The 21,448-nt window shown below is 42.2% G+C and overlaps 1 protein-coding gene across 2 annotated transcripts in view; it reads right to left on the bottom strand.

The window, feature by feature from the left end:
* Nucleotides 1-21,448, bottom strand: part of adamts3 (ADAM metallopeptidase with thrombospondin type 1 motif, 3) — a 151,012-nt gene that overhangs the window by 111,525 nt on the left and 18,039 nt on the right. For both annotated transcript variants that reach the window (XM_065026949.1, XM_065026950.1), the window contains exons 5-7: nt 15,547-15,652; nt 14,834-14,977; nt 9,310-9,442 (exon numbers count right to left, since the gene is read on the bottom strand). In XM_065026949.1, the coding sequence (XP_064883021.1) occupies nt 9,310-9,442; nt 14,834-14,977; nt 15,547-15,652 (383 nt within the window). The remainder of the gene's footprint in view (nt 1-9,309; nt 9,443-14,833; nt 14,978-15,546; nt 15,653-21,448) is intronic.

Here is a 21,448-nt window from a genome sequence, read left to right as displayed (position 1 = left end):
CATTCCTCTGCGAAGGATTACAGCCCCGGTAGTGAGTAAAGCCTTAATAAAATTCTTCACGACATTCGGGTTACCTAAGGTGGTACAAAGCGATCAAAGTACCAATTTCCTATCCAAGCTCTTCAAGCAGGTGTTAAAATCCTTATCAATTACGCACCGTGTGTCAAGCGCCTATCACCCAGAGTCTCAGGGTGCGCTTGAAAGATGGCATCAGACACTGAAGTCTATGCTACGTAAATATTGTTTGGAATCTGAGAAAGATTGGGATGAGGGAGTTCCTCTAGTTTTGTTTGCTGCTCGTGAAACTGTGCAGGAGTCCCTAGGTTTCAGCCCGGCTAAACGAGTGTTTGGTCACACAGTGAGAGGACCAATGAAAGTCCTTAAAGAACAGTTCTTGTCCCAAGAGTTGTGGACCAGAGATGAGAATGTGTTGGACTACGTTAGTCGCTTTCGTGAGCGCCTACACCAAGCTTGTGCTCTCGCATAGGAAGCTCTGTCTTCCTCACAGAGGAGCATGAAAAGACACTATGATAAACAGGCTGTTTCTCGTCCACTACAGCCAGGTGACCAAGTACTGGTGTTATTACCTGTTCCAGGATCTTCACTGCTCGTTTCTCTGGTCCTTATTTAATTTAAAAGAAAATAAGTGAAACTGACTATGTGCTTCAAACTCCTGATAGACAACGCCAATCTCGTGTGTGTCACATTAACATGTTGAAAGCTTACCACACCCGACCCATCACACAGTTAGAGAGTTCAAAAACAGAGGAAGGTACTGCGGTCTCCTCTGCTACTACTGCTATGATAGTGGACTGTCATATTGATGATGTTGATGGATTGGAGTTGCGCAATACTCAGCAGCAGTGTGTTAGATTGCCCAACTCAGAAATGCTGCTGTCTATCCAATCCGGTCTGGTTCATTTAACGGACGGACAGGCCGACGATATTGTGAGGCTACTACACAGTTTTCCATGTCTCTTTAATGACGTTCCTACTCGCACAAACGTGTTGGAACATGACATTAATGTTGGAAATGCTACACCCATATCGTATCAACGCTTCCAAGAGGAAGATAATGAGGGATGAGGTGAAACATTTGTTGGAGAATGACCTGGCTAAGCCAAGTTCAAGCCCTTGGAGTTCTCCTTGCATTCTGGTTCCTAAACCTGATGGTACGTCCAGATTATGTACGGATTATCGAAAGGTCAATTCTGTCACTATTAGAATTTGCATGAGTTGTGTTACGGGTCTCATTACCATCCCCCCCTAGACTGTCGGGCCAAAAGGGATTCGTAACAGTAGTCAACACATACAAATACTTGGGAGTATGACTAGACGGTACACTGTCCTTCTCTAAGCACATATCAAAGCTGCAGGCTAAAGTTAAATCTAGACTTGGTTTCCTCTATCGTAATCGCTCCTCCTTCACCCCAGCTGCCAAACTAACAATGATTCAGATGACCATGCTAGATTACAGAGACATAATTTATAAATTGGCAGGTAAGGGTGCTCTCGAGTGGCTAGATGTTCTTTACCATTCGGCCATCAGATTTGCCACCAATGCTCCTTATAGGACACATCACTGCACTCTATACTCCTCTGTAAACTGGTCATCTCTGTATACCCGTCACAAGACCCACTGGTTGATGCTTATTTATAAAACCCTCTTAGGCCTCACGCCCCCCATCTGAGATATCTACTGCAGCCCTCATCCTCCACATACAACACCCATTCTGCCAGTCACATTCTGTTAACGTCCCCAAAGCACACACATCCCTGGGTCGCTCCACTTTTCAGTCCGCTACAGCTAGCGACTGGAACGAGCTGCAACAAACACTCAAACTGGACAGTTTTATCTCAATCTCTTCATTCAAAGACTCAATCATGGACACTCTTACTGACAGTTGTGGATCTTTGCGTGATGTATTGTTGTCTCGACCTTCTTGCCCTTTGTGCTGTTGTCTGTGTCCAATAATGTATGTACCATGTTTTGTGCTGCTACCATATTGTATTGCCGCCATGTTGCTACTATGCTTCCCTCTATTTAGAGTCAGTCTAACCCCCCTAGAGGAATGACTCCCCTCTATTTAGAGTCAGTCTAACCCCCTAGAGGAATGACTCCCCTCTCTTTAGAGCCAGTCCACCCCCCCTAGAGGAATGACTCCCCTCTATTTAGAGTCAGTCTACCCCCGTGAGGTATGACTCTCCTCTCATTAGTCAGTCTAACCCCCTAGAGGAATGACTCTCCTCTCTTTAGAGTCAGTCTAACCCCTAGAGGAATGACTCCCCTCTCTTTAGTCAGTCTAACCCCTAGAGGAATGACTCCCCTCTCATTAGTCAGTCTAACCCCCTAGAGGAATGACTCCCCTCTCTTTAGAGCCAGTCCACCCCCTAGAGGAATGACTCCCCTCTATTTAGAGTCAGTCTACCCCCGTGAGGTATGACTCTCCTCTCATTAGTCAGTCTAACCCCCTAGAGGAATGACTCTCCTCTCTTTAGAGTCAGTCTAACCCCCTAGAGGAATGACTCCCCTCTCTTTAGTCAGTCTAACCCCCTAGAGGAATGACTCTCCTCTCTTTAGAGTCAGTCTAACCCCTAGAGGAATGACTCCCCTCTCTTTAGTCAGTCTAACCCCCTAGAGGAATGACTCCCCTCTCTTTAGTCAGTCTAACCCCCTAGAGGAATGACTCCCCTCTCTTTAGAGTCAGTCTACCCCCCTAGAGGAATGACTCCCCTCTCTTTAGTCAGTCTAACCCCTAGAGGAATGACTCCCTCTATTTAGAGTCAGTCTAACCCCCTAGAGGAATGACTCCCCTCTCATTAGTCAGTCTAACCCCTAGAGGAATGACTATTCTCTATTTAGAGTCAGTCTAACCCCCTAGAGGAATGACTCCCCTCTATTTAGAGTCAGTCTAACCCCCTAGAGGAATGACTCCCCTCTCTTTAGTCAGTCTAACCCCTAGAGGAATGACTCCCCTCTATTTAGAGTCAGTCTACCCCCCTAGAGGAATGACTCCCCTCTCATTAGTCAGTCTAACCCCCCTAGAGGAATGACTCCCCTCTCTTTAGTCAGTCTAACCCCCTAGAGGAATGACTCCCCTCTATTTAGAGTCAGTCTAACCCGCCTAGAGGAATGACTCCCCTCTCATTAGTCAGTCTAACCCCCTAGAGGAATGACTATTCTCTATTTAGAGTCAGTCTAACCCCCTAGAGGAATGACTCCCCTCTCTTTAGTCAGTCTAACCCCCTAGAGGAATGACTCCCCTCTATTTAGAGTCAGTCTACCCCCCTAGAGGAATGATTCCCCTCTCATTAGTCAGTCTAACCCCCCTAGAGGAATGACTCCCCTCTCTTTAGTCAGTCTAACCCCCCGTGAGGTATGACTCCCCTCTCATTAGTCAGTCTAACCCCCCTAGAGGAATGACTCCCCTCTCATTAGTCAGTCTAACTCCCCTAGAGGAATGACTCCCCTCTCTTTAGAGTCAGTCCACCCCCCGTGAGGTATGACTCCCCTCTCATTAGTCAGTCTAACCCCCTAGAGGAATGACTCCCCTCTCTTTAGAGTCAGTCCACCCCCGTGAGGTATGACCCCTCTCATTAGTCAGTCTAACCCCCTAGAGGAATGACTCCCCTCTCTTTAGAGTCAGTCTAACCCCCTAGAGGAATGACTCCCCTCTCTTTAGAGTCAGTCTAACCCCCCTAGAGGAATGACTCCCCTCTCATTAGTCAGTCTAACCCCTAGAGGAATGACTATTCTCTATTTAGAGTCAGTCTAACCCCCTAGAGGAATGACTCCCCTCTATTTAGAGTCAGTCTAACCCCTAGAGGAATGACTCCCTCTCTTTAGTCAGTCTAACCCCTAGAGGAATGACTCCCCTCTATTTAGAGTCAGTCTACCCCCTAGAGGAATGACTCCCCTCTCATTAGTCAGTCTAACCCCTAGAGGAATGATTCCCCTCTCTTTAGTCAGTCTAACCCCCTAGAGGAATGACTCCCCTCTATTTAGAGTCAGTCTAACCCCCCTAGAGGAATGACTCCCCTCTCATTAGTCAGTCTAACCCCCTAGAGGAATGACTATTCTCTATTTAGAGTCAGTCTAACCCCCTAGAGGAATGACTCCCCTCTCTTTAGTCAGTCTAACCCCCTAGAGGAATGACTCCCCTCTATTTAGAGTCAGTCTAACCCCCCTAGAGGAATGACTCCCCTCTCATTAGTCAGTCTAACCCCCTAGAGGAATGACTATTCTCTATTTAGAGTCAGTCTAACCCCCTAGAGGAATGACTCCCCTCTATTTAGAGTCAGTCTAACCCCCTAGAGGAATGACTCCCCTCTCTTTAGTCAGTCTAACCCCCTAGAGGAATGACTCCCCTCTATTTAGAGTCAGTCTACCCCCCCCTAGAGGAATGACTCCCCTCTCATTAGTCAGTCTAACCCCCTAGAGGAATGACTCCCTCTCTTTAGTCAGTCTAACCCCTAGAGGAATGACTCCCCTCTATTTAGAGTCAGTCTAACCCCCTAGAGGAATGACTCCCCTCTCATTAGTCAGTCTAACCCCCTAGAGGAATGACTATTCTCTATTTAGAGTCAGTCTAACCCCCTAGAGGAATGACTCCCCTCTCTTTAGTCAGTCTAACCCCCTAGAGGAATGACTCCCCTCTATTTAGAGTCAGTCTACCCCCTAGAGGAATGATTCCCCTCTCATTAGTCAGTCTAACCCCCTAGAGGAATGACTCCCCTCTCTTTAGTCAGTCTAACCCCCGTGAGGTATGACTCCCCTCTCATTAGTCAGTCTAACCCCCCTAGAGGAATGACTCCCCTCTCATTAGTCAGTCTAACTCCCCTAGAGGAATGACTCCCCTCTCTTTAGAGTCAGTCCACCCCCGTGAGGTATGACTCCCCTCTCATTAGTCAGTCTAACCCCCTAGAGGAATGACTCCCTCTCTTTAGAGTCAGTCCACCCCCGTGAGGTATGACCCCTCTCATTAGTCAGTCTAACCCCCTAGAGGAATGACTCCCCTCTCTTTAGAGTCAGTCTAACCCCCTAGAGGAATGACTCCCCTCTCTTTAGAGTCAGTCTAACCCCCTAGAGGAATGACTCCCCTCTTTAGAGTCAGTCTAACCCCCTAGAGGAATGACTCCCCTCTCTTTAGAGTTAGTCTAACCCCCTAGAGGAATGACTCCCCTCTCTTTAGAGTCAGTCTAACCCCCTAGAGGAATGACTCCCCTCTCTTTAGAGTCAGTCTAACCCCCCTAGAGGAATGACTCCCCTCTCTTTAGAGTCAGTCTAACCCCCTAGAGGAATGACTCCCCTCTCTTTAGTCAGTCTAACCCCCCTAGAGGAATGACTCCCCTCTCTTTAGTCAGTCTAACCCCCCTAGAGGAATGACTCCCCTCTATTTAGTCAGTCTAACCCCAGGCTCTCCACGTATTGTATTAATGGGGACCAGGTTTAGTCTAACCTTTGTCGTGACCCAAGCACAGTGTACCTAACCTTCTCCAGAGGTTAGACATTTGCCTGATGCGTGGTAGAATTCTGGTCTAGGGGAAGTACCCCAAAATGGCAGTGACCGGGTTGGGGGCTAACAGCTGTATTACACAGATGTGAGAATGCCTCAAGAAATGGGGTCCCAGAGGCCACTCAAAGATTGGCATGACTAAAACATGTGTCCCACAGTCGCTGGACTCCGGTGGCATCGCCAACACTTGGGGTCAACTTTTGGGTATATTTTTGACAATCTGTCACTTGAGTAATGGACACGATGCAAAACCTTAAACTGAATTAGCCCATGCCTTATGTAAAACGATGATGTGTGGATACGCTCAACTTTGTTACCATATATCATCGGGTAGCTTGCCACCTATGTCTTGCTCCATGCAGATTTTGTATTTGCAAAGGAAGGTGGCTTAATGTTCTGTATTATGTCATATAATCTAGAGATTGTGATTGTGCCTTTCAGATATGGGTTAATATCTAAGCACCTCTAGACTGGACACTTAGTAGGCTTGAGTGGAAATTTTATATATATATATATATATATATATATAACTCCCTTAGAGGAACACACACACACACACACACAAACCCGTGCCATCCACCACCAAGCACCAGGGCAGACCAACCAGTCAAATAGTAAAGAATAATACACATGGTCCTTTGGGAGTATAAACTTGTATGTATTGTATGTATTAAACATGCTCACAGTATGTTAGTAGGGTATCCTACTAAGGCATGGAAAGAGCGCTCAGCCCTAGCCTTAGGTAGCGACTAGGCTAATTATTACCGCACCACCTAGCACCGTCACTGTACAGCCGCAGCTAGTTGGTAAAAGCTCATTGAGCCATGTACTGTAAATAAAATACTATTCAAACTATATTGTCCTTGTGAAAACATGTCACCCTATACATATCATCATTGTTCAGAACGTTAAGTTACTGGATGAATAATTGTAATTTTTTTGGGCAGCGGGCACGTTTCTAATCAAGATATGAATTCACTAGTTGGTCATGGTTCGCGTTAGCACGGCTAGTGCAGGGTCACGGTATGAGACCACAATGGCTAGTTAATATTATGTCGCCAGTCCTCCTGTGGATGTAGGTGCGCGACAATGTATTCTTTGGTCTTGGTTGGGTCTAAGTATGTCTTCTGCTCGCCAGAGAGAGTAGTGATCTTCTGTACAGCTGGGTAAAGAATGCCGAACTTGGTGTTACGACAGCGGTGCAGGAGCCCCCTCACCTCGTTAAAGGCTGACCTCTTCTTCATGACTGCCGCCATGTAGTCGGGGTAAACGCGAATATTCTGGCTGTCGTGGGTGATGGCGCTGCCTTACGGAAGACATTCTCCTTCTCCTGAAGGTAGTGGAATTAAACTACTATGGTTCTGGGTGACTCCCCATTCCTGAAGGTAGTGGAATTAAACTACTATGGTTCTGGGTGACTCCCCATTCCTGAAGGTAGTGGAATTAAACTACTATGGTTCTGGGCGACTCTCCATTCCTGAAGGTAGTGGAATTAAACTACTATGGGTCTGGGTGACTCCCCATTCCTGAAGGTAGTGGAATTAAACTACTATGGTTCTGGGCGGCTCCCCATTCTTCTGTGCGGACTGTATGCTTATGTGCGCACGGTCAAGGGTGGGGGCGTAATCGAGGTCCCGTTCCCCGGGCGCTGTCTCTTCTCAAGGTCCTCAACCTTGGAAGTGAGTTTGACGACATCTAATGATAGCTGGGTGACTTCCTCTTCCAGTGTCACCACTTTGTCGGAGTAAATATTTGCGTTATTCAGACAGGTGTCATGTCTCGCCAAGTCGATCTTTATGTTGACCTCCGTGGCGAGAATAACTATTTATGCGGATAGGTCAGTGGATAGTGACTCCACCTTAGCCAGCACAGTCTGTTCAGATTTAATGATAGCCACCATTACCATGGCTAGGTCGGGGGGATCCGAGTCTGTGTCAGGTGAACCCAAGGCTTCAGCAGAGGCCTGCTCCTTTGTGGCCGTTGTTGTTTTGACATTTTACGATTAAAAGGCCAACATTTTCAGAAAAAAAGCCAGATTAGTAAATTGGGTTCGATTCCAAATTAAATGTTACAAAATGAACACCGTGGGGGTCACGACTTCGGCTGAGGTCGGCTCCTCTCTTTGTTTGGGCGGCGTTAGGCTGTCGACGTCACCGGCTTTCTAGTCATCACCGATCCATGTTTCCTTTTTGTTTTGTCTTGATTATGCTGATTTCTATTCCCTTATTATGTTCCTTATTTAACCTCTCGTCGACCTTTCTGTTTGGTCTGTGATTGTGTTGTGTTACTGTGTGTGTTGGAGGGTTTTCTCGATACGTGATGTTTCCTTGTTGGAGATATTCCGTTTTTTTTTGTATTAATGTTTTGAGTAAAGACTTTTGTGTTTTTCCTCAAACCTGTGTCCTGCGCCTGACTCAGACAACGAACCCAGCACATTGTTACAGTGGGGGAGGTGATGGTCAAGTATTAATAGAAATTGTTCGGAGCGCATCTTCATATGTTGCTGGTCACCAACGCCCCCACAGCTAATTCTGTAGAAAATAGTTAAATTAACAGTTTAACCCGGTAAATAACGATTGAGATCGGATTCCTCTGGAGTCGCCAGACACTATGGAGCTCGTTAAGAAACAAACACTGTTCACCAGGACTCGGGAATGAAGAACACATTTTAAGCTGCATTTTGATTAAAGCCTTAAATCAACGAAACAGGAAATAATGATCTGGGTTCAGAGAGTGGCATGGAGCAGAGAGCTCTGTCAGTCTGGATGTTTATTCCCAGGGACGACCCATGGACCACCCATGGACGACCAAGTCGCTTTGCATCTGCTAAATGGCATATATTAATTGCCACAATGTCTTCAGATCTATCTTATTAGCATTGGTTCTGGATAGTTTTTAATTACTCAAACTTTTAGCGTCACAATTCTTCTATGCCCCTGCATGATCCCCCACCTCTAATCTCCTTACTGAAACTATTTCCCTGATAAACAGACACAATATACACTTTATATACATCAGTATGTGGACACCCCATCATACACTATATACAGTTGAAGTGTATATATAGTGTGTGTGTACAGTTGAAGTCAGAAGTTGACATACACCTTAGCCAAATACATTTAAACTTAGTTTTTCACAATTCCTGACATTTAATCCTAGTAAAAATTCCCTGTTTTAGGTCAGTTAGGATTACCACTTTATTTTAAGAATGTGAAATGTCAGAATAATAGCAGAGAGAATTATTTAGACCACACAAGCTCACAGAGCAGGACTGCCGAGTGCTGAAGCACCTAGTGATTAAAAATCGTCTGTCCTCAGTTGCAACACTCACTACCGATTTCCAAACTACCTCTGGAAGCAACGTCAGCACAAGAACTGTTCGTCAGGAGCTTTATGAAATGAGTTTCCATTGCCAAGCAGCCGCACACAAGCCTAAGATCACCATGAGCAATGCCAAGCATCAGCTGGAGTGATGTGAAGCTCACCGCCATTAGACTCTGGAGCAGTGGAAACACGATCTCTGGAGTGATGAATCACGCTTCACCATCTGGCAATCCGACGGATTAATCTGGGTTTAACAGATGCCAGGATAAGGCTACCTGGCCCAATGCATAGTGCCAACTGTAAAGCAGTTTGGTCATGTGTCTTTCCCTCCAACACAGAGGTTATATTTCTCTGCTCTTCAAAGGGATATCTGAGCGGAAGGGAGTCTGAAGTATCAGACAGCTCTATAGGGATAGCTCTCTATCTCTGTCTCTCTACTAGACTAGACGATGTCCGAGACCAAACTTACTGATGTGCAGATTTTGTATCCGACTCCGAAGTCGAAGCGACACTGTTCATCCATGGAGTAGTTGATCCCTGGCAGCTCCGGCAGCTGGGGCCAGTCGTGTTTGAACGGGTCGTCCAGGAGACAGTCGTACGAACTACGAGACACAAGAAGAGTTTCATTTCATTTTCAGAAATGTTGTTTAACACTTGAACCACTGTGACTCGAGGGACTGCCCCAAGCTAAGGAGCAGTCATTCTGACTGCAACACTCTAAATGCATTCATGAAGGTGTTAGGTAACATAAGAATATAATTTTCTTTTAATGTAAAAAAAACAACTGTTCAATAAATTGTACTTGCCTTTGTTGCAACTATGAAACAGAAACCATGTGTGTTGGAACAAGGTAACAAAGATGCACAGTAAGCAAAATGTGAGGTCAAATAATGAAAACCGCACCGGTGGGTCGGCCCAATTGAGGTAGTATGTACATATGTACATGAATGTATAGTTAAAGTGACTATGCATATATGATAAACAGAGAGTAGCAGCAGCGTAAAAGGGGTTGGGGGGAAGGGGCACACAATGTAAATAGTCCAGGTAGACATTTGATTACCTGTTCAGGAGTCTTATGACTTGGGGGTAAAAACTGTTGAGAAGCCTCTTGGTCCTAGACTTGGCACTCCGGTACCACTTGCCATGCGATAGCGGAGAGAACAGTCTATGACTAGGGTGGCTGGGGTCTTTGACAATTTTTAGGGCCTTCCTCTGACACCGCCTGGTATAGAGGTTCTGGATGTCAGGAAGCTTGGCCCCAGTGATGTACTGGGCCGTATGCACTACCCTCTGTAGTGCCTTGCAGTCGAAGGCCAAAGCAGTTGCTGTACCAGGCAGTGATGTTGCAGCTGTAGAACCTTTTGAGGATCTCAGGACCCATGCAAATCTTTTTAGTTCCTGAGGGGGAAATAGGCTTTGTCGTGCCCTCTTTGTATTTGTTTGGAACAGGATTAATTTCAGAGAGACAAATTATCATGTTTTTTTAGCAAAATGCTGTACATCTGCCTCCCTCTCAGATAAATAAGTAATACTGCTAGGTTTTACCAATGACTGTATCCATGATTGGACAAAGCCATTGATCAGGTGACACCATGCAATAGATGCTAAAAGATCCACATATGATGCAATCTGATGCAATCTCTATTGCACTCAACACTCCCTTTCCCACCTGGACAAAAGGAACACCTATGTGAGAATGCTATTCATTGACTACAGCTCAGCGTTCAACACAATAGTGCCCTCAAAGCTCATCACTAAGTTAAGGACCCTGGGATAAAACACCTCCCTCTGAAACTGGATCCTGGATTTCCTCACGGGCACCCCCAGGTGGTAAGCGTTGGTAACAACACATCCGCCGTGCTGATCCTCAACACTGGGGCCCCTCAGAGGTGTGTGCTCAGTCCTCTCCTGTACTCCCTGTTCACTCATGACTGCATGGCCAGGCACGACTCCAACACCATCATTAAGTTTGCCAATGACACAACAGTGGTAGGCCTGATCACCGAAAACGACAAGACAGCCTATAGGAAGGAGGTCAGAGACCTGGTCGTGTGGTGCCAGGACAAAGGAGATGATTGTGGACTACAGGAAAAAGAGGACCGAGCACATCCCCATTCTCATCGATGGGGCTGTAGTGGAGCAGGTTGAGAGCTACAAGTTCCTTGGTGTCCACATCACCAACAAACTAACATGGTCCAAGCACACCAAGACAGTCGTGAGGAGGGCACGACAAAATATTTTCCCCCTCGAGAGACTAAAAAGATATGGCATGGGTCCTCAGATCATAAAAAAGGTTCTACAGCTGCACCATCGAGAGCATCCGGTTGCATCACTGCCTGGTATGGCAATTGCTCGGCCTCCGACCGCAAGGCACTACAGAGGGTAGTGAGTATGGCCCAGTACATCACTGGGGCAAAACTTCCTGCCATCCAGGACCACTCTACCAGGCGGTGTCAGAAGGACCTAAAAATTGCCAAAGACTCCAGCCACCCTAGTCATTGACTGTCCTCTCTGCTACCGCACGGCAAGTCTAGGTCCAAGAGGCTTCTTAACAGCTTCTACCCCCAAGCCATATAACACCTGAACAGCTAATCAAAGGGCTACCCAGACCCCTCTCTTACGCAGCTTCTACTCTCCGTTTATTATCTATGCATAGTCACTTTAACTCTACCTCTATGTACATATTACCTCAATTACCCCGATTAACCGGTGCCCCCGCACATTGACTCTGTACCGGTACCCCCTGTATATAGCCAGCTATTGTTATTTTACTGCTGATGTTTAATTATTTGTTACTTTTATTTGTTACTTATATTTTTTACTTAATCCTTGTTTTTAGTAAAACTTCTTAAAGCTGGTTGGTTAAGGGCTTGGAAGTAAGCATTTCACTCTAGGCAGAGTTACAAAGAAAAAGCCATATCTCAGACTGGCCAATAAAGATAAAAGAATAAGATGGGCAAAAGAACACAAACTGGACAGAGGAACTCTGCCTAGAAGGCCAGCATCCTGGAGTCGCTTCTTCACTGTTGACGTTGATACTGGACAGAGGAACTCTGCCTAGAAGGCCAGCATCCTTGAGTCGCTTCTTCACTGTTGACGTTGAGACTGGTGATTTGCGGGTCCTATTTAATGAAGCTGCCAGTTGAGGACTTGTGAGGTGACTTGTAATGGTAATACTGTAAGTCTCAGTAGAGTACAGACCCATGTTAGTACTGTAAACTTTCAGAAGACTACAGTATTGTGGTCATTTGTAAAATCTCAGAGTACAGTACCATGGTAGTCTGTAAAGTATCAGAGTACAGTACCATGGTAGTCTGTAAAGTCTCAGAGTACAGTACCATGGTAGTCTGTAAAGTCCAGAGTACAGTACCATGGTAGTCTGTAAAGTCTCAGAGTACAGTACCATGGTAGTCTGTAAAGTCTCAGTAGAGTACAGTACCATGGTAGTCTGTAAAGTCTCAGTAGAGTACAGTACCATGGTAGTCTGTAAAGTCCAGAGTACAGTACCATGGTAGTCTGTAAAGTCTCAGAGTACAGTACCATGGTAGTCTGTAAAGTCTCAGAGTACAGTACCATGGTAGTCTGTAAAGTTTCAGTAGAGTACAGTACCATGGTAGTCTGTAAAGTCTCAGTAGAGTACAGTACCATGGTAGTCTGTAAAGTCTCAGTAGAGTACAGTACCATGATAGTCTTGCACTTTTCCTACAAGCACAGAATTTGCTGATAACTGTTTTGAGGAAAATCTAACTTACTACAACTGTGATATGTGGTTGTCTGACCTTAAGATGAATGCACTTAGTAGTATATCAATTCTAATACTTATAGTAGTAGTAAATACATATGGTTAGTAATAGTCATAGTAAAGTAATATTATTTGTATTATTAATAATAATATTAATAGTAATATTGTAGTAATAGTAAAGTGATGTAATAGTAAAGAAATAATACTAGTAACATAATAGTAATAGTAAAATGATTAGCTTTAGTACCCGCACAGTAATAGTTTTAACAGTAATAGTATTGTTTTAGTAACAGTAAAGTACTAGTATTAGTTATAATAACAGCAATAGTAAAAGTATCAGTAAAGTAACAGTATTAGTTTCAGTAACAGTAAAGTAATAGTATTAGTATTAGTTATAATAACAGCAATAGTATTAGTATCAGTTATAGTAACAGTAAAGTAATAGTATTGTTTTAGTAACAGTAAAGTAATAGTATTGTTTTAGTAACAGTAAAGTAATAGTATTAGTTTTAGTAACAGTAAAGTAATAGTAAGAGTATTAGTTATAATAACAGCAATAGTAAAAGTATCAGTAAAGTAATAGTATTGTTTTAGTAGCAGTAAAGTAATAGTATTAGTTTTAGTTTCAGTAGCAGTAAAGTAATAGTATTGTTTTAGTAGCAGTAAAGTAATAGTATTAGTTTTAGTTTCAGTAGCAGTAAAGTAATAGTATTGTTTTAGTAACAGTAAAGTAATAGTATCAGTTATAGTAACAGTAAAGTAATAGTATTGTTTTAGTAACAGTAAAGTAATAGTATTAGTTTTAGTTTTAGTAGCAGTAAAGTAATAGTATTGTTTTAGTAGCAGTAAAGTAATAGTATTAGTTTCAGTAGCAGTAAAGTAATAGTATTGTTTTAGTAACAGTAAAGTAATAGTAATAGTATTAGTTATAATAACAGCAATAGTAAAAGTATCAGTTATAGTAACAGTAAAGTAATAGTATTGTTTTAGTAACAGTAAAGTAATAGTATTGTTTTAGTAACAGTAAAGTAATAGTATTGTTTTAGTAACAGTAAAGTAATAGTATTAGTTTCAGTAGCAGTAAAGTAATAGTATTGTTTTAGTAACAGTAAAGTAATAGTATTAGTTTTAGTTTCAGTAGCAGTAAAGTAATAGTATTGTTTTAGTTACAGTAAAGTAATAGTAATAGTATTAGTTTCAGTAGCAGTAAAGTAATAGTATTGTTTTAGTAACAGTAAAGTAATAGTAATGTTTTAGTTACAGTAATAGTATTAGTTTCAGTAACAGTAAAGTAATAGTAATAGTATTAGTTTTAGTAACAGTAAAGTAATAGTTTTAGTAACAGTAAAGTAATAGTAATAGTATTAGTTATAATAACAGCAATAGTAAAAGTATCAGTTATAGTAACAGTAAAGTAATAGTAATGTTTTAGTAACAGTAAAGTAATAGTATTAGTTTTAGTAACAGTAAAGTAATAGTATTAGTTTTAGTAACAGTAAAGTAATAGTATTGTTTTAGTAACAGTAAAGTATTAGTTTTAGTAACAGTAAAGTAATAGTATTGTTTTAGTAACAGTAAAGTAATAGTATTAGTTTTAGTAACAGTAAAGTAATAGTATTAGTTTTAGTAACAGTAAAGTAATAGTATTAGTTTTAGTAACAGTAAAGTAATAGTATTAGTTTTAGTAACAGTAAAGTAATAGTATTAGTTTTAGTAACAGTAAAGTAATAGTATTGTTTTAGTAACAGTAAAGTAATAGTTTTAGTAACAGTAAAGTAATAGTATTAGTTTCAGTAGCAGTAAAGTAATAGTATTAGTTTTAGTAACAGTAAAGTAATAGTATTAGTTTTAGTAACAGTAAAGTAATAGTATTAGTTTTAGTAACAGTAAAGTAATAGTATTAGTTTTAGTAACAGTAAAGTAATAGTATTAGTTTTAGTAACAGTAAAGTAATAGTATTGTTTTAGTAACAGTAAAGTAATAGTTTTAGTAACAGTAAAGTAATAGTAATAGTATTAGTTATAATAACAGCAATAGTAAAAGTATCAGTTATAGTAACAGTAAAGTAATAGTAGTAGTGTTTGTTTTAGTAACAGTAAAATAATAGTATTGTTTTAGTAACAGTAAAGTAATAGTATTAGTAATAGTACACGTATTAGTGATAGTATTAATATTAGTAATGGTAGAGTAAATGTAACATACTAGTAAAGTAACAATACTTGTAAAAGTAGGTTGATAGAAGGTAACATACTGTATATATCTCTTGAGCTCCTGTCCACTACACATGGACCAGTGGTATCGGTGGAAGGCAGCTTGAACCAGTGGAGCCATCACACTCCCCATGGCTGTCTCGTCCCCACAACGATTACCCTGACCATCATGCTCCATACCCAGCCTTTACACACACAAGAAAGAGAAAGAGAGAGAGAGAGTTAGGGACGTTGTCATGGACGTTGATTCCTAATAAGATTTAATTTGACTTAGAGAATATGTTACTTGTCCAGCTCCCCACTTCCTCTCCAGCTCCTCTGGGTTCCCCACTACCTCTCCAGCTCCCCACTACCTCTCCAGCTCCCCACTACCTCTCCAGCTCCTCTGGGTTCCCCACTACCTCTCCAGCTCCTCTGGTGTCCCTACGGCCTGCCGCTCTACGGCCTGCCGCTCTATGGCCTGCCGCTCCACGGCCTGCCGCTCTATGGATGTTATGTCAGAGTGACGTAATTTGGGAGGAGGCAGGACATGATGTAATATCATAATAGAGGAGAGGCTGTAGAATAGGTGGGCCTGTCTCTGAAAGGTGGTTGATGCTAACGTCCGATCACAGAGGAGCCAACTGAACACAAAACCACTGAATAGATTATGGGAAACATTCTATTCCCACACTATGGAACCTTGAACCGCCCCCGTGTAAACACACACACACACACACACACACACACACACACAAAGATAATCAGAATTTACACATGTCCGGTCTCGTGGGCGACAACGAAGGCAGAGGAGAATCCATCCTCATGGTTCAGCGTGCAGCTCCGGACTGTATGGCACATGCCTGTTACGGGGGCGTAGCCTGGAGAGGAGAGAAATCATTCTACATTGAGGTAGATCTGGTGAAAGAGAGAGGAGAGAAATCATTCTACATTGAGGTAGATCTGGTGAAAGAGAGAGGAGAGAAATCATTCTACATTGAGGTAGATAGGAGAGAAATCATTCTACATTGAGGTAGATCTGGTGAAAGAGAGAGGAGAGAAATCATTCTACATTGAGGTAGATCTGGTGAAAGAGAGAGGAGAGAAATCATTCTACATTGAGGTAGATCTGGTGAAAGAGAGAGGAGAGAAATCATTCTACATTGAGGTAGATCTGGTGAAAGAGAGAGGAGAGAAATCATTCTACATTGAGGTAGATCTGGTGAAAGAGAGAGGAGAGAAATCATTCTACAGTGAGGTAGATCTGGTGAAAGAGAGAGGAGAGAAATCATTCTACATTGAGGTAGATCTGGTGAAAGAGAGATAAGAGAAAGAGAGACAATGGTGCGTACTAGTGCTGCGCGAATAGTGGTTTTTGAGGTCGCTTCAGTATCATTATTAAAAAATAATCCTGGTTTTCCGAAAAAATGTAAGCAATAAATGCACTACGTTATTATGTTGGTTGAATGCTGAAACACAGAATAAAACATAGAATAAAAGTCCCATGATGGTAGTCCCATGATGGTAGTCCATTACCGCTCTCTACCCTTTTGTCATTTCTCTCTGGTGCCGTTCGGGGATTTAAAGTATTGATTGGGGACATATTTGTGGAGGAATGTAACTGTTTTTCTTGGTGATTTGTGATGTTTAATTTGCAATAACAGTAGTTGCAAAGAAAAAGCCATATCTCAGACTGGTCAATAAAAAGAGAGAGAGGAACTCTGCCTAGAAGGCCAGCATCCTTGAGTCGCCTCTTCACTGTTGACGTTGAGACTGGTGATTTGCAGGTACTATTTGATGTAGCTAGCCTTCATTCAGCTAGCCTTAATTTTTCAGAACAAAACAAAAATAGACTGAATAAGTTTCAGAAGAAACTCATTTCTGGACATTGAGCCTGTAATCGAACCCACGAATGCCGACGCTCCAGATACTCCACTAGTCTACTGAAGGCCAGTTGTATTGCTTCTTTAATCAGGACAACAGTTTTCAGCTGTGCTAACATAATTGCAAAAGTTTTTAATTTATTTTATTTTTAATTTTACCCCAATTTCATGGTATCCAATTGTTTTAGTAGTTACTATCTTGTCTCATGGCTACAACTGCCGTACGGGCTCGGGAGAGACGAAGGTTGAAAGTCATGCCGTCCTCCGATACACAACCCAACCAAGCCGCACTTCTTCTTAACACAGCGCGCATCCAACCCGGAACCCAGCCGCACCAATGTGTCGGAGGAAACACCGCGCACCTGGCAACCTTGGTTTAGCGTGCACTGTGCCCGGCCTGCCACAGGAGTCGCTGGTGAGCGATGAGACAAGGATATCCCTACCGGCCAACCCCTCCCTAACCCGGACGACACTAGGCCAATTGTGCGTCGCCCCAAGGACCCCCCCGGTCGCAGCCGGTTACGACAGAGCCTGGGCGATAACCCAGAGTCTCTTGTGGCACAGCTGGCGCTGCAGTACAGCGCCCTTAACCACCCGGGAGGCCGCAAAAGGGTTTTCTAATGATCAATTAGCCTTTTAAAATGCTAAACTTGGATTAGCTAACACAACGTGCCATTGGAACATGTCTACACTATTTTTGATTAATTTGATGTTATTTTAATAGACAAAAAAAAAAAAGTTTTGTTTTTTGTATTTTTAAAGGACATTTCTAAGTGTCCCCAAACTTTTGAATGGTAGTGTATATAAACCCAGCAAAAAAGGAACGTCCTCTCACTGTTAACTGCGTTTATTTTCAGCAAACTTAACATGTGTAAATATTTATATGAACATAACAAAAAACTGAACAAGTTCCACAGACATGTTGTCACGACAAAGGTAACTCCTCTCCCTGTTCAGGCGGCGCTCAGCGTCCCCGGTTTACTAGCCGCCACCGATCCCTTTTTCCCTTTCTGGTTGTTTTGTCTGTGTTCCTTTTCATACATGGTTTCAATTGCGTTTATTTCTGTGTGTATATAGGGCACCTGTTGCCTGCCTTAGTTCGTGCAGGATTAAGCTTGTGTGTATTTGCGCTCGATTATCTTTGATGTTTATTGTTTTCGCTATTACGCACGTGTAGTTAAGTTTGGGAACTGAGTCTGGTCCTCCGTGCGTTTTGCACGAGTTTCTGTATTGTTTTCACTACAGAATTATCTTTGAAAGACAGGGTCCTGAAAAAGGGACTTTCCTTTTTTGCTGATTTTATATACACACACAGTACCGGTCAAAAGTTTTAGATCACCTACTCATTGAAGGATTTTTCTTTCATTTTTACATAGTTTTGATGTCTTTATTCTAATTCTACTATGAAATAACACACATGGAATCATGTAGTAGTTAAAAAAGTGTTAAACAAATCAGAATATATTTTATATTCTTCAAATTGCCACCCTTTGCCTTGATGACAGGTTTCGATTAACAGATGTCTTAAATGTTAAGTGTGTTCATTCCCTCTTAATAATGTGTTTGAGCCAATTAGTTGTGTTAAGGTAGGGGTGGTACACAGAGGATAGCCCAATCTGGTAAAAGACCAAGCCCATATTATGGCAAGAACAGCTCAAATAAGCAAAGAGAAATGACAGTCCATCATTACTTTAAGACATGAAGGTCAGTCAATATGGAACATTTCAAGAACTTTTGAAAGTTTCTTCAGGTGGAGTCGCAAAAACCATCAAGCACTAAGATGAAACTGGCTCTCATGAGGAAGACCCAGAGCCACAGGAAAGGAAGCTGCAGAGGATAAGCTCATTAGAGTTACCAGCCTCAGAAATTGAATCCCAAATAAATGCATCACAGAGTTCAAGTAACAGACTCATCTCAACGTCAACTGTTCAGAGGAGACTTTGTGAATCAGGCCTTCATGGTTGAATTGCTGCAAAGAAACCACTACTAAAGGACACCAATAATAAGTAGAGACTTGCTTGGGCCAAGAAACATGAGTAATGGACATTTGACCGGTGGAAATGTGTCCTTTGGTCTGGAGTCCAATTTGGAGATTTTTGGTTCCAACCTCCGTGTCTTTATAATACGTGTGTGGGTGAACGGATGATCTCTGCATGTGTGGTTCCCACTGTAAAGCATGGAGGAGGTGTGATGGTGTGGTTGTGCTTTGCTGATGACACTGTCTGTGATTGAATTAGAATTCAAGGCACACTTTAACCAGCATGGCTACAACAGCATTCTGCAGCGATATGCCATCGCATCTGGTATGCACTTAGTGGGACTATTATTTGTTTTTCAACAGAACAATGACCCAACAAACCTCTAGGCTGTGTAATGGCTATTTTACCAAGAAGGATAGTGATTGAGTACTGCATCAGAAGACCTGGCCTCCCGAATCACCCGACCTCAACCCAATTGAGATGGGTTGGGATGAGTTGGACCACAGAGTGAAGGAAAAGAAGCCAACAAGTGCTCAGCATATGTGGGAACTCCTTCAAGACTGTTGGAAAAGCATTCCTCATTAAGCTGGTTGAGGGAATGCCAAGAGTGTGCAAAGCTGTCATCAAGGCAAAGGGTGGCTACTTTGAAGAATTTGAAATGTAAATAAATATTGATTTGTTTAACACTTTTTTGGTTACTACATGATTCCATATGTGTTATTTCATAGTTCTGATGTCTTCACTATTATTCTACAAGGTAGAAAAAAGTAAACAGAAAGAAACTCTGGAATGAGTAGGTGTGTTAAAACCTTTGACTGGTACTGTATGTATATATATATATATATATATATATATATATACACACACACACACGTGTATATTCATATTCTAAACCTCCAAGATTAGCTCTCCATGTGAGGTTTAGAAACATTTTGAATTTGTCAACAACCTCTTAGTTTAACTAACCCTGGCTTTGTGTGGCGTCATCCGAGCACCAAATCTATGAAACTGGTATTGGTCCTGAAGATTTGAAAATTACCAAAGTTATACCCCTCTAGATATCTGGGTATCCAAGATCTTTACAAAATTATCACCCAATATCTGTACTACCATGTTTTTCTAAAATCCTGAAGAATATTGAAACATGTAATTCAACACTGTATTCTGTATGAGCACCAATATGGTTTTCTGTATTCTATATGAGCACCAATATGGTTTTCTGTATTTTATATGAGCACCAATATGGTTTTCTGTATTCTGTATGAGCACCAATATGGTTTTCTGTATTCTATATGAGCACCAATATGGTTTTCTGTATTCTGTATGAGCACCAATATGGTTTTCTGTATTCTGTATGAGCACCAATATGGTTTTCTGTATTCTGTATGAGCACCAATATGGTTTTCTGTATTCTGTATGAGCACCAATATGGTTTTCTCTATTCTGTATGAGCACCAATATGGTTTTCTGTATTCTGTATGAGCACCAATATGGTTTTCTGTATTCTGTATGAGCACCAATATGGTTTTCTGTATTCTGTATGAGCACCAATATGGTTTTCTGTATTCTGTATGAGCACCAATATGGTTTTCTGTATTCTGTATGAGCACCAATATGGTTTTCTGTATTCTGTATGAGCACCAATATGGTTTTCTGTATTCTGTATGAGCACCAATATGGTTTTCTGTATTCTGTATGAGCACCAATATGGTTTTCTGTATTCTGTATGAGCACCAATATGGTTTTCTGTATTCTGTATGAGCACCAATATGGTTTTCTGTATTCTGTATGAGCACCAATATGGTTTTCTGTATTCTATATGAGCACCAATATGGTTTTCTGTATTCTGTATGAGCACCAATATGGTTTTCTGTATTCTGTATGAGCACCAATATGGTTTTCTGTATTCTGTATGAGCACCAATATGGTTTTCTGTATTCTGTATGAGCACCAATATGGTTTTCTGTATTCTGTATGAGCACCAATATGGTTTTCTGTATTCTGTATGAGCACCAATATGGTTTTCTGTATTCTGTATGAGCACCAATATGGTTTTCTGTATTCTGTATGAGCACCAATATGGTTTTCTGTATTCTGTATGAGCACCAATATGGTTTTCTGTATTCTGTATGAGCACCAATATGGTTTTCTGTATTCTGTATGAGCACCAATATGGTTTTCTGTATTCTGTATGAGCACCAATATGGTTTTCTGTATTCTGTATGAGCACCAATATGGTTTTGGTAAAAAAAACTATCCCACAGATATGGCTCTTTTGCAATTAGTTTATACAATATTTATAGCCCTGAACAATGAATACACTCTTGGCATCTTTTTGGATTTATCCAAAGCGTGGCTCAGGTAGTGCAGCTCATCCAGGATGGAACATCAATGCGAGCTGTGGCAATAAGGTTTGCTGTGTCTGTCAGCATAGTGTCCAGAGCATGGAGGTGCTACCAGGAGACAGGCCAGTACATCAGGAGCCATGGAGGAGGCTGCAGGACCGCTACCTCCGCCTTTGTGCAAGGAGGAGCAGGAGGAGCACTGCCAGAGCCCTGCAAAATGACCTCCAGCAGGCCACAAATGTGCATGTGTCTGCTCAAACGGTCAGAAACAGACTCCATGAAGGTGGTATGAGGGACCGACATCCACAGGTGGGGGTTGTGCTTACAGCCCAACACCGTGCAGGACGTTTGGCATTTGCCAGAGAACACCAAGAATGGCAAATTCGCCACTGGCGCCCTGTGCTTTTCACAGATGAAAGCAGGTTCACACTGAGCACGTGACAGACATGACAGAGTCTGGAGACGCCGTG

Source organism: Oncorhynchus nerka, linkage group LG13 (assembly GCF_034236695.1).
Source record: "Oncorhynchus nerka isolate Pitt River linkage group LG13, Oner_Uvic_2.0, whole genome shotgun sequence".
Classification (NCBI taxonomy): domain Eukaryota; kingdom Metazoa; phylum Chordata; class Actinopteri; order Salmoniformes; family Salmonidae; genus Oncorhynchus; species Oncorhynchus nerka.
This window is presented reverse-complemented; position numbering and strand designations above follow the sequence as displayed.